Genomic DNA, 24,007 nt, shown 5'->3' with positions numbered 1-24,007 from the left:
CCCTTCTTCTGTTTGGACTATTTAAATACCAGGTGATGGAATATGAACGTTTGGTGAATGCTGGAGAAGCCGGGTCTAAATATGCCTTGATATTTTGTCAGGATCTATCGGATTGATGGGCCGTTATGATTTTAGATCCATTGCCTTTTTTTACAAATTGTGATTTATAAGGTGTTTAGACAAGTGCCTGGGAAAGTGCAGGTTTCTATGGAGTGATTCGAAAGTGTCTGCAGTATTTTCATCCACCAATTTCGTACACATTTGAACAGTTCATTTGGGAGTAGGTTTGCTCCTCTGGTTTATTTGTTTTTCAGGTTCAAGATTGCCTCCTTGATGTGGTTAGGAGAGAACGCGTTTTTGGTCTTATTGGTGTATTCTCTATTGCGTTATAGATAAACTGGAGGGTCAGTTGACTAGTTGGTGTTTGTACACATAGACGGTCCTGGTGCAGGGTCACTTTGAAAGACATTCTGGGAAATGACTGACACATGTAAGCTGAAATGTTCTGTATTTGAATTCAAGTGGTTTCTCTGAGAATCCATAGGCCCACATCTTCCTTAGAAACTCATGCCTATTTTCTATATGTGTAGGGGATGCAATAGAATTTGTTGAAATGTCACCCAAACACCCCTGCTTTTTCAAGTGGTAATAGAGGCATTTCTCAAGTTGAAAATGCTTTCCACCGGAAGAAAGAGACAACATCATTCCCTACCACTCATTTCAGCAACATTAGGGAAGACAAATCCAGCAAGCATATAAAGCAGCAGATTCAAATCTCCCAATCTGCTTTAATTCTCATAGTCTATCTTCCACGCGAACATATCATACACTTTAGACAAGTTGCCTGCTGCCCAAAAACGAAAAACGAAGATTTAATGGACAAACAAGTGGTGAAACAGTAGCCTTGTGAGAAATAAAAAAAGGACAACCTTCAAAACAAAAAGCATATCTTCATGTATGACTCAGTCACAATAACAAGCGGTATTCAAAGGAGGGAAACAAGGCACTAAGATGCACACTGTCCTTTGCTGTTTTGGAGCCTTGGAAGGTGCATCGCGAGAAGAGCCTTTTTTGCGCATCTTCCAGGCTCCCATTCCCATCCTCCTCCGTTTCCATAAAGTTTTACCCAATATTTTTAACCATTGCATGCAAAGGTCTAAGTGGCTAAATTAAAAAATAAAGTAAATCATTCCTAAACATTTCAAGCGTTGGATAAAATGTTTCCAATGTTTGTGAAAACTCACAAAGTAATTTCTGTGTAGGTGTTCATCAAACTGTCACTGCCACCTCTCATGGTGCTGCCATAGGAATACCCATGTTTGTGCTCTATAATGTGAAGCAGGTGGCCAACTGGCAAATTTTCCACAGCGGAAAAATCTGCAGAAGCTGTCATTTGTGGGAGCAGATGCAATGTTTTACACCCCTAAATTTCATTTAGTAGTGTGAAATAGTTTTGAGAATCTAGTCCTTTAAATCAAGATAATCATTCTCTTGAAAATCAGCAAAAGATGTGCTTCAAAGCTTGTGTATAGCAAAGGAGCTGTGCTGTTGTTTCTCAAGTAGCTGAATAAATGTTATGGAGAAGGGGAATGGAAACAGGATACCGATTAAGGGTCCTATTTAGAGTTTGGAGGACAGGGTACATCACTCAAAATGTCAAATCCTCGCTCCATCTCCTCTGTTAGGATTCTAGTGCAAGGTTATCGTTCCAACAGCAGTGCCCCAGCGGGCTCAGCCATCAGAAAGCTTACTATCACAGATTAGGGGGCCATTGAAGTAAGGACATCATTATTTTGAAAGGATGGCCTGGTGTACCTTTTATTTATGTCCATCACTATCAAGAAAAATCTAGTGCTCTTGAAAAGACGAAAAAGAAAAATGTCCCCATGCCCTGGGAAAAAACTCTCGGGGTGGGGTGGTCATTCATCTTTGGGGTTTTTAATAGCAAATTGTCACTTTGGATGTTTGTTTTTGAAAAACAAAAAAGTTTGGTGTGATGCTGTTTGAAAAACAGTGGCAGCACTTGCAGGGCCTTCATAGGAACTACCATCATGGCCGTTCATCTTTAAGCATAGCGATCACTGCGGAGTCCATTGTGATCCCTAGATATGGCGGCTACACACCAATCTTTATATCAGGCCCGAAGTAACATTGAATTTACTTCTTGGCTACAGTTATCAATTATGGCCAAAGATGAGTTTCTTCATTCACCTTCCAAATGGCGTTCTGACAGATTCCGGCCGCAGTACGCCTCCGATTCAATGGATTCCACACCAAATCCAAGCAGGAAGTGTCTCCCTCAGAACATATTAAAGCACCTCTCTTAATTGGCTAAATTGATTCGAAAATTATGAGAAAATGGAAAATGCAACAAATTAGCCTAATAGCTAGACAACATTGCAACACAAATTGTGCTGGATTTATGTGCATATGTTTGTTATCTGTGCAAACTATCATTTTACTAAGATTGAATTGTTGATTGGTCAGAATACTTAATTAATATACTTTCGATCTCATTTAAAAAAACATCTACAATGTTCAGACAGAATACCGGATCTGGTTCTAATATAGATTTTAGTTTATTCCACTTGCTGACTGAAATCAAACATTGCAAGCAGCGCAACAACCACGACATAGATTTGAGCAATGACGACATAAAGTAGACAAGCGAGTAGGCCACCACACAAGCAAAGCCCTTTTTGAAGAGTGGAGTTCAAAAACAAAAAACAAACATTGCACCTACTTGATTTGGTTCAAAGGGTGAATGGAATACAACCAGATTTGAGCATGAGAAATGGCCATACCTTTGCCGATGCCTCCATCAGTCGCACAGGTGTAATCACCTGTTGTCAGTAAGAAACAGGTTCCACTTCGCCTGTTCGTGTCTCGGGTACTGGAGCGCCGGAGCGGGTACCTTTCTCCAGGTGAGAGGGGCTGGTCCCGTCCTGCATTGTCTTCACCTGTTAGTACTGTTCAAAGCAGCATGCAAATTTAAAAACGACAGAGAATGGAGAAATGAGAGCTCATGACATCTTGTCAGCCACGTTATCCTGTTGGAAAACACGGTGGCAACAGCAAAAGAAGCAGTAACAACCACAGGCTCTTTAATTAAACTACAAGTTCAAACATGTGGAAACATTACACCTACAGCAATATACAAACGTGTTAAAAAAAAACTCCTGCACCCACACCTTAAAGAGATAATGGTCAGATATTATGTGAACTTTCTGAAAGACAAATAACATAAGATTTTAGTGGGCCTGGGTAGAATTTCAATTACACTGAAGTAATTGGCATAAGGTCGGTAATTCTGCGGTACTCTTTGACGCAGAATTACCAGTCATTACACGATTACTCCTGCTCGCATAATATGGGAGAAAATCCTACAGAAAAAGCACATTCAGCGTGCAGCCCTTAGCACTTGCCATTCATGTTCTTCTGCAAAGAGCGCTTTTTCTTAGAGCAAAAATGCCTCCTCACGTCCACTTTGGACACGAGGGTCCATTTTACTGTAAGGAAATAGGCTAAATGCCTAGAGTAAGTTGGGGAAACATACAACCCAAAGAGCACATTTATCGAGCGTGAGTGGCTAGTTGCACTCTCTATTCTTGTTGTTTTGCATTTAGAGCAATTTGTGAGTGCAAAATGCATCCTCGCAGCCATTCCAAAAAAGTGCTAAACGCAAAATGACTCTTCTTGCGTAATTCCACGGAATCTCGCAGGACTCTTAGGTAATTCGGGTCGTTACGCTAAACGGAATTATGGGGCATATTTACAAGCTGGCGATAAAAAATTATCGCCGCTTTTTCGGCCGTTTTCGGCCGAAAAGCAGCAATAATTTTATCGCCTAATTAGAAAGGCCACGCTAACGCGTGAAACCTTGCTTTAGCGTGGGGATTCCTAACACCCAGTTTTGCATCTCTAATGAGATGCAAAGTGGGCGTTCCTGACCTAACATGACAGGAGAAATGTTGCTAAGCGACATTTCTCCTATCATCAAGCCCCACGCTATGAAGCATAGTGGCAGGAAAAGTAGCGATAACCCCTGTTATCGCTACTTTCCTTACGCCTTTTTCAGGACTGACTTAGCCATGATATCCTATGGAAAGTGGATATCATGGCTAAGTTTGTGAGTCGCTATCAGCAAGCTAACGCCACACTACGTGAGATTATCGCTGGGTTTCCAGCGATAATCTCACGTTAGGCAGTTAGCGTGAGGATTTTTATCGCTGAGGAGATAAGCGTTGCTAATAGCATGCTATCTCAGCGATAAAAATCCTCGTTACCCGGCGATAATTATCCACACGCTAAGAGCGCTGAGCGATTATTATCGCCGGGTGTTGCTGTTATGCCCCAATATGAGTTATGCCCACCTCTAGATTTTAGGGTGTGTTTATAGAGTAGGATCTCTCAGCCCAAGGCAAGAAACGGGGGCTGAGTCACAAAGCTTTTCTGATATACAGAAGGTTTACACAAGAAAAGGGTTGTAAAATGCTTGGGGTCAGTGCCATAATATTGAACAAAGAAACATCCAGCTACACAAAGAGCGACTCTGCAATAGTGACTACCACTACACTGCAGTGGCGGCTCCTCCGCTAAGGCGGAGAAGCGTTGCCCCACCGCACTAAAAGGCCGGCCGCACTGAGGTAAGTGTTTTTTTAATTAATTAATTAGCCCCCACCAACCCCGTCAGGAAGCAGCCGCTACAGCTACACTGTCATAATAAACAAATACAGGGAAGTGTAGATTTTACGCCACGTAAGCTCTGATAAAGTGACAATGTAGTGTAGGTCGAAATTGAGGCATCTCTACTGTTGTAAGTCGATAATAAAGCATCAGTATTGGGACTCCAAGGGGCAGAGCATAAAGTGTACATGATTCATGAAAGAAATGAGAAATTCACCATTTGTATATGAGCATGTGCTAATCATGCACACCTGTGCACAATATGCATGGCTAAATTCTGAATGAGTTTTAAAAAATACCCAGAGCAACGATGTGCACAACAACTATGAATTACCCCCACAAAGTGCAGACATGGATGGTTTATCAGTGGCATAGGAATGCATAGATACATTCATGCAAGCAGCTCACTTACACCTGAATTGGTCCGGCATAAATTCATCACAAAATGAAGGGAAGTGTACAAATAATTTGAACATTAGATAGATGCTTGTAGGAAAGGGTGTCACATAAAAAGAAAATAGTTATATTTCAGGAAAAAATGTAAATTGAGAAAATATTTTAAATTCATTTTCACATGCGTAATGTATGAATCCAGTACATTACACAAGTGCACACACATAAAGTTAGAAAATCAGTGTAAGTCTCCATGCTATGTGAATAATAAGGGCTGACGTGCAAATCATATGTTGCACAAGAGTTGCAGGGGTTATTTTGTGCATTAGCAAGCAATCGTAAATTATGTCCATGCGAAACTGTAGTTTATGATTTAAGTACATTACTCTTTTTACCCATTCCTGTGACAATTGGCCTTAGAGTGCTCAGCCTGACTAAGAGGAAACAGATCAGCCTCTTTCTTCAGACAAATGGATTCACATTCTACCAAAATATATTTAGCTCTCCATATAAAATTGCCACAAGTAGAAATCATGATGCTCTTAAAAGCAAGCTATCATGCCAATATAAACATGAGAAAGGTCATAAACGGGATCAAACACTGCGTGAAGGAAAACACGTTAAAAATTTGATTTTCACACTATTACTGGACCACACCGTCCAGCACAAGGGCCTGATGTAGAATCTCATTCTAGGATACACGCATGCTCAAATAGCTCTTTCCTGGAAAGTTTCTGGATGATCCATTGAGCGAGGGCCAAGAAAAGGAGGGTCCCAACACGTTTTCCTCAAGCAGTTTCCCATAGGATATTTATGCAATGCTACAAACAAAACGGCTAAAAAGAATCCCTCCAAATTTGTCAGAAAGCTATATCTTTACCCCCAAAAAGTATGCTTTTGTGATTTGGTTTAAATCCGTTCAGCTGTTTTAGAGAAATTAAGCTTCAAAATGCATAGATATATAGCAACGCGGTATTACTGAGGGAGTACCAAGGGAGCACTGACGGAGTACCAAGGTACTAAATGGCAAATTAAGTATATTGTTTGGCTGGATCTGCAGGACTGAGACCAGTCTCACAGAATGAGGGCTGGCCACAACATGAAGAGAAATGCTGTGGCTGCCATTTAAGGACCCAAGGACTCGGATCCCATGTCCTCAAAATAAAACCAGAAAACATAGACGGCTGCAGGGTCGGGGTTCCCTGACTCTCTGGCACCTCTGTGAAAGTCCTTGAGGGACCCACCAAGGTTTGTTTTCTTTTTTTGAGTGTGTTACCACAGACTGAGGGAGTACTGAGGTACTAAATGGCAAATGAGGCATACTAATTGGTCAGATCCACGGGATCGAGACTGGTCCCGCAGGCCCTGTATCCTACCCTTTACTGAGCACAGTCAAAGTTATGCTCAGCGAGGGAGTCGGGTGAACATGAACAAAATAAAAATATGAAAATCAGTAAATAAAAACAAAGGTTAAAATGGCGTTATGAACTTATTTTACATTTTTTTAAAAATTGAAATTCACTGAAAAAAAAAAAGATTAAAAGTGACATTAGAGTTAGGTATGGTAATAATGTGTAACTTAAGGTTGAAAAAACTCTGGAAATTAACTGCAAAAAGAAAGGTTAAAAGGACGTATTATTAGACCTTGTAATAATATGAAAAATATTGATTTAAAATAGAAAAAAACCTGAAATTCAGCAGTTATAGTTTACTGAGCTAACTATGACTTATTAAACTATGGAGCGTAGTACATAGGGGTTGAAAAAAAGTGACTTTACAGCGGCTAATGTCACTGTGTCAACCTCTGCACTTAGAGTTGCAGATCATGTGAAGTATTTAAGTGGGTAATCCTATTAAGGTGAATAGAAAATTGTCCACACCTGCAGTTTGTAGAATAATTTCTGTGCCAAAACACTTGCGGACGGTTTTGAACCTAACCCTCTCTACATGGTCACCCCCACACATTTTGCCTATACCATCCACTTTTATTTTAATTTGTTGTTGCTTGTGCTTGTGTTCTCACTTTAAAACATGATACCATTGCCTTATATCCCACTAACATATCTAGGTTAGTTATAAGTCTCTAGTAAAGTGGCACTACATGTACTGGGGCCTGTAAATGAAATGCTAATAGTGGACCTGGAGCATGTATTGTGCCACCCACTTAGGTAGCCTTTTTAAACATGTCTCAGGCCTGCCATTTCAGCCTGTGTGTGTAGTTTTAAACTGCTCATTCAACCTGGCAAATTAAACCTTGTGTCAGGCCCAACCCTTCCTTTTTAGTATATCTAAGCCACCCCAGGGTAGGCCCTTAACAGCACACAGGTCAGGGTACAATGTATTTAAAAAGTAGGACATGTAATTTAAATATTATGCGTCTTGGTGGTGAAAAACTCCTTCATTTGTTTTTCACTACTGCAAGGTCTACCTTTATTGAAGCATAAAATTGGTGTTACCTTGTTACATTTATTAAGGTGCATTTTCCTAATGGGAACAGGTCACCAGTTCATGTTTGGTGTCTTTGAAATCATAATGAAATATCCTAACTTATGGTGAGGTCGGATTTTAAATTACAATTTTGAAAATCCCACTGAAATGGGGTGGCATGGTGAGCAAAAGAATGATGGATTTAACCCAGATCTCTAGACTGGGGGTGAATATTTTGATTTGTTCTGCATTCCGTCCATCACTTGTGTGACTTTTAGAAAGTTGGCATTTTTCTGCCTTAGCCATTTTGTGCCTGTAGCCTGTCCATGGGTCACATGACTAAGTATAGCTGACAGTTATGCACTGTGTATTTCTCCAAGCCATCCACACACATAGAGAGCTAAGATATGGTTGGAAGGACCATCACTGGCAGGATAGAAGGGTGGAGGTGAGCACAGCTCTGCTTACACTTAAATAGGCTTGGCCCCTTCTACATAAAGGGCTGCTACCCCCTGTCGTTAGTCTGGAGCCAGGGCAGAGAAGGCAGGATGCCTGGGGACTTCAAAGGGAAATATCTAGAAGCTTCTCCACCAGTTCAAAGGCACATCTGGGTATAAATACTGGATTTAAGGCACCAACTCTTCAGTACACTTGTGGAAGTGTGGATACTCTACCAGGGCTGCTGTGCTGCTGAAGGACTGACACTCTGCTGGACTGCTGCCCTTCTGGACAAGTGACTTGCCGACCTGCTGCCCTCTTGCCTGGATATAAAGGACTGGACCTGCATCTCTTGAACCCAGAATTCCAGAGTGACTCTAAGGGCCAGTTGGCTGGCTTTCTGATCTTAAGCCTCAGGGACACAACAGGCTTCCAGCAACCTTGCACCTGCACCTGTACCTGGACTCTGTCATCACTAAGTGTACCCTGCCGAGTGGTGCCACCCCAGTCCTGGACCCTTGGAAGTGGCTTAAGTTGCTCTGCCAGCCTCTGTGGATCCAGCAGAATCAACGCGTCTCTTCCGCTGCACAGCGCAACCCCAAGCAGAACCAATGCATCGCTATGTGGATCAGAACCGTCACAAAGACCAGCATCATATTGCAGCCCATTGCCACATTGGAACTGCTGTAGCACAACACATCCTCAACCACGGCAGCCTTGACAATGAAGCCAGACACAGCATCACAATCTCGCAGCTCCTCAGAACCGATACATTGCCCGGCGACACATCCTCGTCATTTAACACGGTATGGCGATATACTATGTCATAAGAAGTGCATGACTGAGGCGCAAGTTACAGTTAGCTCAGGAAACTATAGCTAGTGGGGTTTTCTTGTTTTAAAACAATAGCTTTTAAATTATTACAAGGCTTATAACGTCACTTTACCCTTTGTTTCTTTCAGTAAAAAAATGTATAGATAGATAGAAATAGATAAATATATTAAAAATGTCTATATATCTATATATATCTATATGCTAATATTACCTGCTGGCGGTCGCCATTAGCTAGTTATAGTTAGGAGCATGTTTTCATTAGAAAACCATTTTTTGACTCGCCTATATCTTTTCCACTGTTTGAGAAATCTTAACAAACTTTTCCAAGGAAAAGTGCCCTGGAGATTCTTGTTGTGCATGTAAAGTTTCGGGGTGATCCGTAAAGTGGGGTCCAAGAAAAAGGAGGGGCCAAAAAGAGTGTTTTTCCCATGTTGATTTCCATTGAGATTTTAGACACAGCTACAGCCCAAACCGGTGGACAGAATTAGAATACTTTGTGTGATTTGGTGTGTGATTTGAGATATTAACTGACATCCAAAATTGTATATCTAGGGACAGGGATCCTCCTTGAACCCTCCTTGGATTCACAAATCTATGTGCCAACAGTAATGCCGTGATTGGCAACCTGAGGGGAAAGTAGAGGCTGTCATTTTCTTCATCGGGACTTGGTTCCCCACAGGGGAAGAAAATGTTAAAAAGTGATAGAAGGGGTCAGGCTACCCTGACCACAAGGGACCAATGAAGGAGGCTGTGAAGGACCCCTCACGGGCAACAAAATGACCAAAAACCTTTTGGGTGAATTCAGGTAGATCCGCGGATCCAGACCCCAATTATAAAAACATACACTCACTTACAGATCCACACACCTACACATACATTCACTCACACCCTCACACACACACTTACACACTTACACATCCACACAACCACTCACACACCCACTCACAGACCCTCAAAACCATTCACAGACCCACACTGTTTTCACACACCCACTCACACACCTACTTACATACCCACACAACTCACACACCCATACACAGGCCCTCCAAACCAATCACACACCCACACAGCCACTCAAGGCCACTCACACACCTACTCACACACCAGCACAGCCATTCCCAGACCTAGTCACAGACCCACACAGCCAGTCACACACACACTCACACAATCACACACTCACTTACACACCCATGCATACACCCTCTTACACACCCAGGTTGCAGGGACATTATCTTTAGGAAATAGCATTAAAAACATAGCAATTCACTGAAATAAACAAAGGTTACCGGGAGATTATAGACAGGAAATAAAAATTTAAAAAACAGTTTTTACATTCTATCCATCAATTGTTGTTTTTGCATTTGTCACCCCAAGTGGGACGTGTAAGCCCAGACGTGGGTCCCGTGCTCTCCATGCCACTGGAGTCAAGCTATCCTGGCTGATGAGGGCTGAAATCCTGAAACCGGTCCTAGGATGCTTGTTTCGAGTCCAGGGAGGACCTGGTCTGGCAGTTCGGGCGGGACTGTTCCCTTTGGGTGTAGGGTCAAGACTTATTTGCATATGGCTGGGTCCAAACTGGAATGGCATGGTGAGCAAAAACGATGGATTTAGGCCCAGATCATTGTACTGGGGTGAATGTATGACATTGTTCTGCATTCTGTCCATCAATTGTTGTTTTTGCATCTTTCTGAGTCTTAGCCATCTTGTTTCTTCGTGCAGGCTTCCCTTTTGGATCCCTATTCTCCTCTGACTTCCTGTATGATCCTGGGCAGCGCTGTACTCCTCTTTCTGTGTACGTTTGTTACCCAGTCACCAGCCCTCGCCCAAGTCCCTGACTGTGTTCCAGACATAGTCCCGGACAGTCCTTGACAGGTCTTGAAGCTCTTCTGAGTGCTTGCAGTGTGGGGGTTCGTCTGTTGTTGAGGGGGAGTTCGTTCCAGGTCTTGGCCGTGATGTAGGAGAAGGCTCTTCCTCCCATTCTGGCTCTCTGGATGCATGGTATTTCGGCCAGGGCAAGGCCAGCGGAGGGGAGGTTTCTCTTGGGGGCGTGGAAGGAGATTCTTTTGTTGAGGTAATGGGTTCCGGTCTTGTGGAGGGATTTGTAGGAGTGAGTGAGCAGCTTGAAGGTAACTCTCTTTTCAACGGGGAGCCAGTGGAGTCCTCGTAGGTGCTGGTTGATGTGGTCCTGCTGTGGGATGCTGAGGACGAGTCTGGCTGCGGTGTTCTGAATGGTCTGGAGTTTGAGGTGTAGAGATTTGTTAATTCCAGCATAGAGGGCGTTATGCTGGTTATGAGTGCGTGGGTGGCGGTCTTCGGAGATTCATGGAGGAACCACTTGAAGGTCTTGCGGAGTATGCAGAGGACGTTGAAGCACATGACAGATACGGCGTTGATCTGTCGGTTCATGGTGTGGGAGGAGTCAAGTATAATGCCGAGGTTGTGGATGTGGTCTGTGGGGGTGGGAGGGCTGCCGAGGGCACATGGCCACCAATTGACATCCCACATGGAGGGGATGGATACAAGGACTTCTGTCTTCTCCGATTTGAGCTTCAGGCAGCTGCTGCTCATCCAGGATGCAACGTCCTTCATTCCTTCCTGGAAGCTGTGTCTGGTGATGTCGGGTTCCTTGGTGAGAAAGAGGATGAGCTGGGTGTCGTCGGTGTAGGATACTTTACTGAGTCTGTGTTTTCTGACAATGGTTGTGAGCAGGACAATGTAGATGTTGAAAAGTGTGGGACTGAGTGAGGATCCTTGGGGCATTCCGCATCTGAAATCTGTGGGTTCAGAGAGGAAGGGCAGGAGTCTGATTATTTGAGTTCGGCCGGTAAGGAAGGAGCGCATCCAGTCTAGGCCAATTAATTGTCTTATAATGTGCTTTTTTATCAATGCACAGGAATCCGTGGATCCCCAGCGGTGCTCAGCACAACCCCATCCCCTGTAAAACTGAGAATCCTGCCGCATTTCATCAGAGGCCCTGCCTCCTTTCTCAACCACTCCTGTTACTACCAGTAATTCCCACACAGCTGGAATGCTGAGAGCTCGTTAGAGGCCCTGCCCCCTTTCTCCACCATTCTGCAAGCCCGTCTCCTGACACACCACTGGTTGGGGGATGAAATCCCCTTGGCTGCTTAGCATCATTGGGGCCAAGAACCTCTCCTGTTTCTACCAGTAAGTAACATACAGCTATATTGCTGAGAGCTTGTTTGAGGCTCTGCCTCCATTTTCCATGCACTGAACAGACCCCTACCACTACTCACACACCCACTCACAGACCCATACAGCCACTCACACACCCACTCAAACCCATATAGCCACTTCCAAGCCCACTCATACACCCACTCACACACCCACATACCCACTTACACACCCAGTCACAGACCCATAGAGCTACTCACAAACCCACTCACCGACCTTTACAGCCACTCACACACCGACTCACAGACCTCTACAGCCACTCACACACCCACTCTGGAAGGTTACAAGGTACAGTTAGGAAATAACATTTAAAAAACCTTCGAAATTCCCTGCACAAGCCAAAAGTTAGAGGGATGTTTTAGTTAAGAAATAGAATTTAAAAAAACCTTACAAATTCACTGAAAAAACCAAAGGTAACAGGAACATTATAGTTAGGCTAGGATTTCACTGAACCATGAAATTCAGAAGTTATAGTTACCTGATCTAACTATATTACATCACTCATGATAAGGTCATTGATGACATCATTCATGACATCTCAAATGACATCACTGATTATATCATCCACAGACCCACTCACACACCTCACACCCCCTTACAACCTCGCATATATCCACTCTCACACACAACCACTCACCTACCCATTGACAGACAAATACAACCATTCACACACCCACTCACTCAATCAGAACCACTCACACACCCACTCACTCACCTATACAGCACTTACACGGCTACTCACTCACCCAAAGGCTACTAACACTAAGTCACTCATCCATACAAACACTCACAGAGCCACTCACTCACCCATACAGATACTCACGCACTTACTTCTTCAACTATAAAACTTCTCACACAGCCATACACTCACCCTTAAGATCTCTGAACACAGCCATACAAGTACTCATACACCCACTCACACATCCACACATTTACTTACATACCCATTCATACACACATACAACCACTTACACACTGGCATACTCACCCATACAGACATTGACTCTCCAATACAGCTACTCACACACCAACCTACTTAACCAAACACCCTCTCAAACAGCCAAACCCTCACTGATTCAGCCACCTACACACCCACTCACCCACCTATAGTCACTTACACAGCCACTCACGCACCCACACAGCCACTCACACACCCACCCACTCCCTCACCCATGCAGCTACCTACACACCAGCAGCGGCCTGTGCAGGTAAGACCGGTAGGGCCAGGCTGGGGGGATTCAACAAACGACCACAACGGAAAATTAAATAAACTATTAATTTTCCCTTGCTGTTGTCTGTCAAAATCCCCCCCACCTGGCCTCACTGCCTCACTGCTCTTACCTGCACGGGCTGCTGCTGCTACACATCCACCCATGCAGCTTCTCACACTCACCAATAAAGCCCCTCAAACACCCACTCACTCACTCACACAAACACTCACATACCTAGTCACACGTCTATACAGCCACTCAGACAGCCACTCACACATAGATTCAAACAGTCTCACAGCTGTTCAGAAGACATATGACCAAAATAGTTTCACTCATTAGTAGTGCAGAAGGAATTGTAATTTACCTTTTACAGTAGCTTACCATATATCTTTAAGTGTCAGAAACATTTACAAAACACTTTCACTCACTGGATGATGTCATCAGTGATGTCATTTGAGATGTCGTCAGTGATCTCACTGACTGTCATTAGTTTTGTAATATGTGAGGTCATAAGCAGTGCATAGTGGGGTGTAAGTTTTAGTTAGCTCAGGTAAATATAACTGGTGAATTTCAATAGTTTTGTATGACTGAAATCTGAGCCTAACTAGAACGCCCCTGTAACCTTTGTTTTTTGGTGCATTATATATTTATATATATATATATATATAAATATATATATATACGCACACATATCACGCTCCACACGAAAACTTTGACCAGCACTCACAGGAGAAAGAATATTTCTTTTATTGGAGTATTCGTGCTCACACAGAAGCGTTTCAGCTAAACACGCTTTCAATGTTGGTGGCCGCCATTTTTTCTCTTTTTATATACAAGCATGCTTGATTGTGTCATATTAACGACATTGAAGACAGACTTCTTCATGATTCAGTAAAATACAGCGCCATCTTATAGCATGTAAATCCATTCGTTTTTCAATGTATAAGTGAGTTTCTACAATTCATATTAGAACAGTGCTACCTAAATTCATTAAATTTTATATATCTAATTTAAAATGTATATGATGTTGTTATTTTCACGAGTGTTTTATCTCATGTCCTCGGGGACTGCCGTTCCATACAATCAAGCCCTCAGATGGGCGTTCTTACGTAACTCAGCCTGTTTGTTGTTTATCTTGCCCTGTATGGGTTTTTGTTTACTATTTTATATAATTTTCTTATTATTACACTATTATTACACGTTTATTATCCCCTAATCTAAGGAGCTCTGTTACTTAATATCATGCCCACAGATGGGTAGTTTTAAGAAACTCAACATAGCTTGGCCTATATGGGCTTTGATAAACACAACTATAATTTGTATATGCGGTGACCTTCAACCATTTCCTTTCACAAACAGCTAATTATTATTATCGTATGTCATCTTTTATAAATGAACCTCCAGTTTTTCACTACTGTTCAAACCCATGGGTATTTTTGTTTGTAAATCAATTATATATCTTGAATTCAATCTACGGAGCTTAAACTCTGACCCCCACCTCTCACATCATGGGGTACTTGGTCCAGACAGAAGAATCTGAGCAGATTTCTGTTGCTTTGATGGTAGGATTCAAAGTGACTGGCCACTGGGTAAGTAGCACCCTTATTACTGCTCGCCCTCATGTGTTCTAAAATCCACAATTTGGTCAGATGAATATTACTTCCTACTTAATTCAGCTGGCACAGACATATTAGGCAATAAACAGTATAGGTGGTGAGACAATTCATGAATTTCTTAATCTGTTTCGTGTTTTTTTAACCCTGAGACATTACAGGTGGATACCCTACTGCTGTACACGCAGGCTTTACATTTGCTGCATGGGGAAAAACCTTTCAGTTGTTGGGAGATCCCTTTCGGCTTTTCTCTAGGTTAGTTACTTTCTACTAAAACGTCTCTGATTGACCGTGATTTTCTAAATGTTATCAGAGGGTGACTATATAACAACATCTGATTTCAGGATCCTCCAATTGTTTTGTAAGATTGTCCTTATACTAGTGGTGGCACTTGAAAAATTGGTGACCATCCTGAAATTATTTTTTGCTTTTTCAGTTTTATTTTTGGTCTCTTCCTTCAGTAAGTCTTCCCTCTTTTTCCCTTTCACTCTATTCATTTCCCTTGCAAGGATTTGCTTGTAATAGTCTCTCATCTCGAATCTCTTTAAACTTGCATCTGCTGCCTGTTAGATTTGGGGGTCTCTCACATGTAGGTACTTGTGACAAATAGGGACCCTTGCCTCTAGTCAGGGTAAGGGGGTACACGCCTAAAATAACCCCTGCTCACCCCCTTGGTAGCTTGGCACGAGCAGACAGGCTTATCTTAGAGGCAGTGTGTGAAGCATTTGTGAACACATACAGTAATCGAGTGACAACACTACAGATGGACACCACACAGTTGTATATTAAAAATAAGTATTCTTTATATAGATTTAACACAAGACCATAAATGACAAAAATCCACAATACTGTACTTAAAATGGTAGAATTTAGCTTAGTTCTCTTTAGATCTTAAATGCGACACTTTGAGTCAATGTACCTTAAGATGCGACACGCAGGGCAACGAAAGTTTTGCAAGGATGGTGATGTGATGAAAGTTTCGTGCAAAGAAATAAAGATGTCGTCTTCTTCTTGATGCGGCACGCTTCTCCAATGTTGCGAGAAGTCTCGACTCGATACGTCAGCTGCAGCGGCGACACCTTTGTTCTGTGATGCGACGACAGCGGCTTTGGCGGTGACACTCTTCTCCAACGATGCGAGACGCTTCTACTCGATGCGACAGCTGCAGCGGCGACACACTTGTTCCGGGATGCGACAGCAGCGGCTGCGACGGTGACACGCTTCTTCTTCGTTGCGAGACTCTTCTCGTGATGTGGTGCAATGCGACAGCTACAGCTGCGACATCCATGATGCGACGGCAGCGGCTGCGACGGCAACACGCTTCTTCAGTGTTGCGGGATGCTTCTCGTGATGCGGTGTAATGCGACAGCTACAGCGGCAACACCCTTGTTCAGTGATGCGACGGCAGCGGCTGTGACGGCAAAACACGCTTTTTCTTCTTGAGTCGCACTTCCAGCTCCTTGCGACATGCAGTCCCTCAGAAGGCCCAAATACAGCTACAGGCACTTCTAAAGAACTCTTGGGGAGCTGGTGGTTGAAGTCTGTTGTCCCTGAGATTTCAGCCAGCAGGAGGCAAGCTCTATTCCAAGCCCTTGGAGAGCCTTCACAAGTTGAATAAAGTGCACACAAAGTCCTTTCTCCTTTCTTTGGCAGTCAGGCAACCACTGCAGGCCAATCCCCCAAGCAGCACTTCAGCTTAGGGATAGTCTCTCCTCAGGTTTCTTCTTGTTCCCAAAGTGATCTAAAGTTCTTGGGTTTGGGTCCCAATATTTACACCAAGTTTCTCTTTGTTCTCTGAAGGCAGAGAGTCCTTTGCCTAGTCCAAACCTGTTCTGGTCAGTCCTGGAGCACTTTGTTTACATGACTCCTTCTTTCCTTTTACAGTGCAGGGTAGATACATCAGACGCACCACAGGAGGTGGAGCCAGCATTGTGGAGGTAAGGCACAGCCCTATTCAGGTCCCAGGTGCAACTCCTCCCTCCCATCTAGATGCATATTCACCATTGGGCTGACTCACCCTGTCTCCTGGAATCCCCCAGCCCTGTCACTCAAACTCCAGACAAGGAATACACAGCCTAGCAGAGGCAGGTTTGAATGGTTAGACAAGAAAATACCTACTTTCTAAAACTGGTATTTTCAAACACAGAATGTTAAAACCAACTTCACTAAAAGATGCATTTTATCATTCTGAGTTCAGGCATACTAAATTCAAATTTCTACCATGTTCCCTGAGTCAGTTAGGATTATAAGATGTAATAATCAAACTGCCCATTCTGGCCTCTCGAGAAAAGGTAGCCTTGCAATAGTGAAAAACGAAAATGGCTGTAATTCACCATTAGAACATGCCACACACACCAGGGCATGTCCTACCTTATACTTACAATGCACCCTGCCCTTGGGCCTACCGTAGGGGTGTCTGATATGAAGAAACTGGAAGGTTTAGGGACTGGCAAGTGGGTGCACTTGCCCAGTCAGCATGACAGTACCAGACTGCACGCAGGCTCTGCAATGGCAGGCCTTTGACACACTTTTACAGGCTGCTTTTGTGGGTGGCACAACCAGTGCTGCGAGCCCACCAGCAGCATTTGGATTACCAGCCCTGGGCACTCCTGGTGCACTGTACTAGGGTCTGACAGGTAAACCAAACCAACCAATCATGGAATCACTAATTCATACATCAATTTATAAAAGGGAGCACTTGCACTGTGGCACTGGACAGCAGAGGCACAGTGCCAAAAGCATCTAACACCAGCAAAAACACATGAGGCAACAGCAAAAATGGAAGGGAGACCCATGCCAAGGTACCAGGTCTAACACTGCCTCTTGGAAATCTATATCTCTTGAGCAATTTCGTTTAATACGTAAAAACTCTCATAGGGAATGCTTGTTAATCAATCTGGTGGGTTGACTACTTTTTGCATGCAATACTGAGTTGCCAGCCGTGGGTTTTCTTTAGAGGACCGTATAGATCTTATTATCTCTGATGAATACCTGGAGATCAAGAAAGTTCACCTTCTCAGAACTGATCTCACTAGTGAATCTCAAATTGATATCATTCATGCTATATCCCTTTAGCTGATTCCCCTGTGCCTTTCCATATGATGAATAAATCATCTATATATCTTCGCCAACTGACTATGTTCTCTACCCAGTTGTCTTGTGCATCTGACCATGCCACCCGTTTCTCCCACCAGTCCACAAACAAGTTTGAGTAATTGGGGGCAAAGCAGGTGCTCATGGCGGTGTCCCTTCGTATTTGTTTGTACAGTTGTTCTTGAAAAATAAAGATAATATTGTTTAGGCAGAAATCAATGAATTCCAACAGCATCTCGCTATGTTTAATGTATTTCAAAGGATGACCCCTAAGGTAATAGCTCACTGCCTCTAGTCCATCTTTATGGCCAATACTGGTGCAAAGATTGGAAACATCCGATACTATCATCAAAAAGTCTGGCTCTCAGATTGTTCCTTCGATTTCTTTTAGACAATTGTACGATCATTATGTAAATTAACCAAGGCTTGTCTCTGTTATGTTCATTTTAGTCTTCTCCTTGTTTTTTCCAATGCGAAGAGTCATAAGATCTTTGTAAAGACTTTCTACAAATACATCAATCACATCTGTAGGCACTTGTGGCATACATTTGGATGTTGGTTTGAAAGGGGTGGAGGCCCCCACTTGTATTGTTCCCAAGTTCTCCACTCTATCCATATTGTACTGGATATCCTCCACTTGTGACGAATCACTAAATTGCAGTTCTTCTAGTAGTGTCAACGTTTCCAAATCATTTCCAGTTAGGATATCCATGTGTGTCCGTTCCTGACTCTCTCGATTTCCCCAGACCTTTCTGTTTGAAATATTTGTGTAGTTTTAGTTTTCTTGAGAACTTAAAGAGATCAATCTTTGTCTGTGTGTATTCAAAGCTACTTGTCGGGCAAAAGGTAAGCCCAAGTTGCAGTACTGACTCTTCAGATTTAGCAAGCCTTTTTGTTGTTAAATTGATAATCAATAGATAATCAATCCTCATTTCTTTTTCGTTCCCTGTTTGATCTCTGTGGTACAGTTTGCAGCTTTTTGGGTTTTTCTTCCGCCCTCCACTTCTTGATTTTCATTTCCCCTGCACTCCGGCAGTCTTACTGTGCCACCGTGAAGCCAGGTTTGTCGAATTAAACAAAACTCCTCATAAAAAGGGATCTGTGTACGTGACGCCAGACCCCCGTCGCTCATTCTTCTCTGGATTGCTCTGCATCGGTTACCTCTGACTCAGAGGTTTCCCTTTGTTCTACTGTGGCACGATTTTTATTACTCCTTAGTTCACGTCGTGGGGCACCATAATTTGGAAATGTGCGCACTCTCCCTTGCTCATAATCTCTTGCATCCTGATCAAATTTCACTTGCTTCTGTTGTTTTATTTTTAACTCATAGTTTATAAGGCATTTTTTCATTTGCTCTTTGAAATCCACTGATTTCATCTTGTCAGCATGTGTGACCATATCTTTTTCTAGTTCCTCAATTTTTTTAAGCCTTTTCGCCATCACTTCTTGCGAATTTTACTAAAATCGTTAACATTCCTCTTGACGAGTTGGCCATGTGTTCTGCCCATTCCTCCAGTAATTTGGGGTCTTGATTTTCATAGTCAGGGACTGTATAAATCCTCAATCCTCTTGGCACCCTATTGATCGCTATGTAGTGCAGTAGCGAGGTAGCTTCACACCGCTTCCTTGTCTCTCTCTCGCATCTAACCTCTTGATTTTTATGTATTTGCTCTTTTGAGCTTCATTGCCACAGGTAGGGATGTTGCTAGTGTCACCTGCATACGCAATCTGTTTTCTCTTGAAAATGCCTGAAGCCGCTTCCTGACGTGCCACCTCACTAAACATATTGAAATTATATGTATATTTCTGTCCACAGAATCGGCAGAATTTGGCTATTCCGCGTTACTCTTGCAACGCAGAGTTCCAGTCAAACTCCGCCAATCGCCGTATCGTGGAATTTGTTTCCTTCTAGAAATGCAAGCAAGGTTTGGTGTCCCTTGGTGCCATTTTCTAGCGTGGGTGGTCACGGGCAGTCATGATCAGCTTCTCGAGTAGATTTCCATTTGCTGCTTCTCAAGTAGATTTTCTGCGCTGCAAGTGCTACTGTCGCTAAATTGCAGAGCAACATGTATATTTTTCGCTCATTGGCAGAACTTTGTGGAATCTCACTGAGTTTTTATGGAACTCCGTATTCCACCCAAGCCTAACATATATATATAAGGTCCAGTTGAAGGCATCTGCCGAAACGCGTCAACCGTCCTTTCATGTTTTACATTGATGGTGTTGAAAGAATAAAAATACCTTAAAGGAACTACTGTGGACTCTCTCTGTGCCGTGGATACTCCGGTGATGATCGTGCCGAGTTCGTTTTGAATATATATATATATATATAGATATATATATCTATATATATATATATATTCACTGAAAAAACCATAGGTTTCACACACGTTATAGTTAGGAATTAGCATTTAAAAAACCTTGCAAATTCACTGAAAAAACCATAGGTTTCACACACGTTATAGTTAGGAATTAGCATTTAAAAAACCTTGAAAATTCACTGAAAAAACCATATGTTATAGTTAGCTGGACATTTCACTCGTACAAAACCATTGAAATTCCCCCGTTATAGTTAGTTCAGCTAACTATAATTTGCGCGCCCGCAATCCACTGCTGAGGACGTCACATATTACATCACTCATGACATGGTCAGTGACATCACTCATGACATCACTGATGACATCTCAAATGACATCACTGATGACATCACTGATGACATCATCCATTGAGTATGTGTTTCTGAACAATTTTAATATGTTTAATATATATAGGGAAAGGCCTGTTGAAGAATAAGTGGGTGTACAAGTGTGTAAATAGATGATTTTCTGTGGTGCGTAACTGACTCTATAAGTGAGTCATTAAATGTATCTTACTGCAGACTAGTGACTAAACTGTGCAAATGTTTGTATGTGTCTGTATGTTGGTGTATAAGTGGCTGCATGGTTTTGTGAATACCTATATAAGTGTCTATATGAGTTATTGATTGCTTGTCTCAGTATCTGTATGGGTTCCTGAGTGTTTGTGTGGGTAGGGTGTGTGTGACTCTATGCATAGATGTGTGAGTGGGTGATTCTATGGGTGCATGGTTTTAAGAGTGCATCTGTGATGGACTGTATGGTTGAGTGAGTGTATGTATGGGTGTGTTAGGGATTGAATGTATATCTCAGTGGTACATTTGTGACTAACTACATATGTGAAAGGCAGTATATATGCGTGTAAGAGTATATAAGTGGGTAGATGTGAGAGTGTGTGATTGTGAGAGTGACTGTATGGATGAGTGTGTGCTTGTATCAATGATTTTATAAGAGCGTAAGAATGTGATACTATTTTTATGAGTAAGTGAACTTGAGTGTGTATAACCGCATAGGTGAGTAAATGGGAGTGTGATTATTTGCATGACTGACTATGTGTGAGAGTACCTCTATGGATGATTGGTAGTGTGTGAGTGTCTATATAGGTGTATAAATGCATATGATAGTTTTGTATGGAGTGACTGTAAGTATGAGTGACTGTACAGGTGAATGAGTGGAGGTGTATGTAGAGTTAATAAGTGGGTATGTAGTTATTGGTATTGCAGTATGTATGGTTTTGAGAATGAAACTCTGAAATTTTGAGTCGGTGTATCAAAGGTTATATTAGGGAGTGAGAAGATGTGGTAATTTATCACATGGATGACGTCATCAGTGATGTCATCAGTGATGTCATTTGAGATGTCATCAGTGATGTCATGAGTGATGTCACTGACCATGTCATGAGTGATGTAATATGTGACGTCATCAGCAGTGGATTGCGGGCGCGCGAGTTATAGTCAGCTGAACTAACTATAATGGGGGAATTTCAATGGTTTTGTACGAGTGAAATGTCCAGCTAACTATAACTGGTGTGAAACCTACGGTTTTTTCAGTGAATTTGCAAGGTTTTTAAATGCTAATTCCTAACTATAACGTGTGTGAAACCTATGTTTTTTTCAGTGAATTTGCAAGGTTTTTTAAATGCTAATTCCTAACTATAACGTGTGTGAAACCTATGGTTTTTTAAGTGAATTTCCAAGGTTTTTTAAATGCTAATTTATGAATGTATTATTATATTTTTTAAATATTTATTTTACAATAAGCTACCTAAATATATATAGTTATAGATTGACTTTATCCTGTAATATGGAATGGCTCAGTTTTTTTTTTTTTTTATTTGGATAAAGTTGAACAGCATAGTTAATATCTTCTATAAACTTATAAACACTTTAAATTTTTTGTATTTTTTTTTTAAGGGTTTTTGACCGTGCGCGCACGGTGCGCGCACGGTGCACGCATGCGTACGTGCTCCGTGTGCGCATGCATATGTGCTCCACGTGCGCATGCATACGTCGTGCGTGCTCCATATGCTCGTGCTCCGTACGCGTATGCATGCGTGCTCCGTACGCGCATGTGTGCGTGCTCCGTGCGCCCACCGTGCGCGCACGGCAAGTCATGTGATTTAGAAACAACACTTTTTATTGGTTTATAGTAGTTTCAGGTCATGTGATTAAGAAACAACACTTTTCATTGATTTATAGTAGTTTCAGTTCCAGAAACTTCCAACACCACACCCACTCCCCTCATTATTACTTCTGATTCCCTGGGAGAAGGAGTTGAGCAGCTTTTCCAGTACTCCAGTACTTGAGAATGGCAGAGCAGCAGTCATCTTCTGGGAGTGAGCAGGAGACCCTTGTACCACAGAGGCAGAGGAAACAGAAAAACTCTTTTATATGGCAATTTTTCACTTTTCCAGAGGGGCAGAAGAAGGGACACCCCCGCGCCGCACGGCCACCAGCTGCTGCGTGTGCCCCTTGCCGCCCTCTGCCTCGCTGCTGCCTCGTTTGCCGGCTGCCGCCGCTGCGAGTGGTTTTCCTTGTTTTGACGGTTCTTTGTGCTTGTTTGGGCTAAACTTGTTTTTTCCCTGTTTTAGCGTTCATTTTTGCCTGTTTGTACTGTATTTTAATTTTTGTTCCGTGTTGCCCTCCTTCCTTGTTGTCCGCCTACCTCGACGCCCCCCGCCCTCCCTTCCCGCCACCGCCGCTTGTCCCCGCCCCTTTTTGCCTTCTGTAACCCTCCCCGCTCCCGCCTCCCAGCTGCTCCGCCCACCCGCGCACTTGGCCTTAAATGGCGACCGTGCGACGCAGGTGAGTGTGACCCACTTGTGGGACACCCCCGCGCCGCACGGCCACCAGCTGCTGCGTGTGCCCCTTGCCGCCCTCTGCCTCGCTGCTGCCTCGTTTGCCGGCTGCCGCCGCTGCGAGTGGTTTTCCTTGTTTTGACGGTTCTTTGTGCTTGTTTGGGCTAAACTTGTTTTTTCCCTGTTTTAGCGTTCATTTTTGCCTGTTTGTACTGTATTTTAATTTTTGTTCCGTGTTGCTCTCCTTCCTTGTTGTCCGCCTACCTCGACGCCCCCCGCCCTCCCTTCCCGCCACCGCCGCTTGTCCCCGCCCCTTTTTGCCTTCTGTAACCCTCCCCGCTCCCGCCTCCCAGCTGCTCCGCCCACCCGCGCACTTGGCCTTAAATGGCGACCGTGCGACGCAGGTGAGTGTGACCCACTTGTGGGACACCCCCGCGCCGCACGGCCACCAGCTGCTGCGTGTGCCCCTTGCCGCCCTCTGCCTCGCTGCTGCCTCGTTTGCCGGCTGCCGCCGCTGCGAGTGGTTTTCCTTGTTTTGACGGTTCTTTGTGCTTGTTTGGGCTAAACTTGTTTTTTCCCTGTTTTAGCGTTCATTTTTGCCTGTTTGTACTGTATTTTAATTTTTGTTCCGTGTTGCCCTCCTTCCTTGTTGTCCGCCTACCTCGACGCCCCCCGCCCTCCCTTCCCGCCACCGCCGCTTGTCCCCGCCCCTTTTTGCCTTCTGTAACCCTCCCCGCTCCCGCCTCCCAGCTGCTCCGCCCACCCGCGCACTTCGCCTTAAATGGCGACCGTGCGAACGCGCAGCGGTCACACGCAGCGGGCGCGCCGATTGTGCGCCGAAGGCGCGCCAAAGGTAAGCCCGTCTGCGCCCGTCCGCGACCGGATCGCGACCAGCGCCAGGACCCCTGGCCCACGAAGACCCCGAGCGACCCGCCTGTCGTACTCCTCCGCCACCCTCATCGCACT

At 43.5% G+C, this 24,007-nt stretch overlaps 1 protein-coding gene across 3 annotated transcripts in view; it reads right to left on the bottom strand.

The window, feature by feature from the left end:
- The window catches only part of KCNC2 (potassium voltage-gated channel subfamily C member 2), a 658,994-nt gene that overhangs the window by 23,409 nt on the left and 611,578 nt on the right, over positions 1–24,007 (bottom strand). For all 3 annotated transcript variants that reach the window (XR_014981414.1, XM_085653847.1, XM_085653846.1), the window contains exon 4: positions 2,805–2,969. Coding sequence is in view for 2 of the 3 variants with exons in the window: in XM_085653847.1 (XP_085509973.1) it covers positions 2,805–2,969 (165 nt within the window). In the remaining variant the exon portion in view is untranslated. The remainder of the gene's footprint in view (positions 1–2,804; positions 2,970–24,007) is intronic.

Source organism: Triturus cristatus, chromosome 4_1, assembly GCF_964204655.1.
Source record: "Triturus cristatus chromosome 4_1, aTriCri1.1, whole genome shotgun sequence".
NCBI classification, from domain to species: Eukaryota; Metazoa; Chordata; class Amphibia; order Caudata; family Salamandridae; genus Triturus; species Triturus cristatus.
This window is presented reverse-complemented; position numbering and strand designations above follow the sequence as displayed.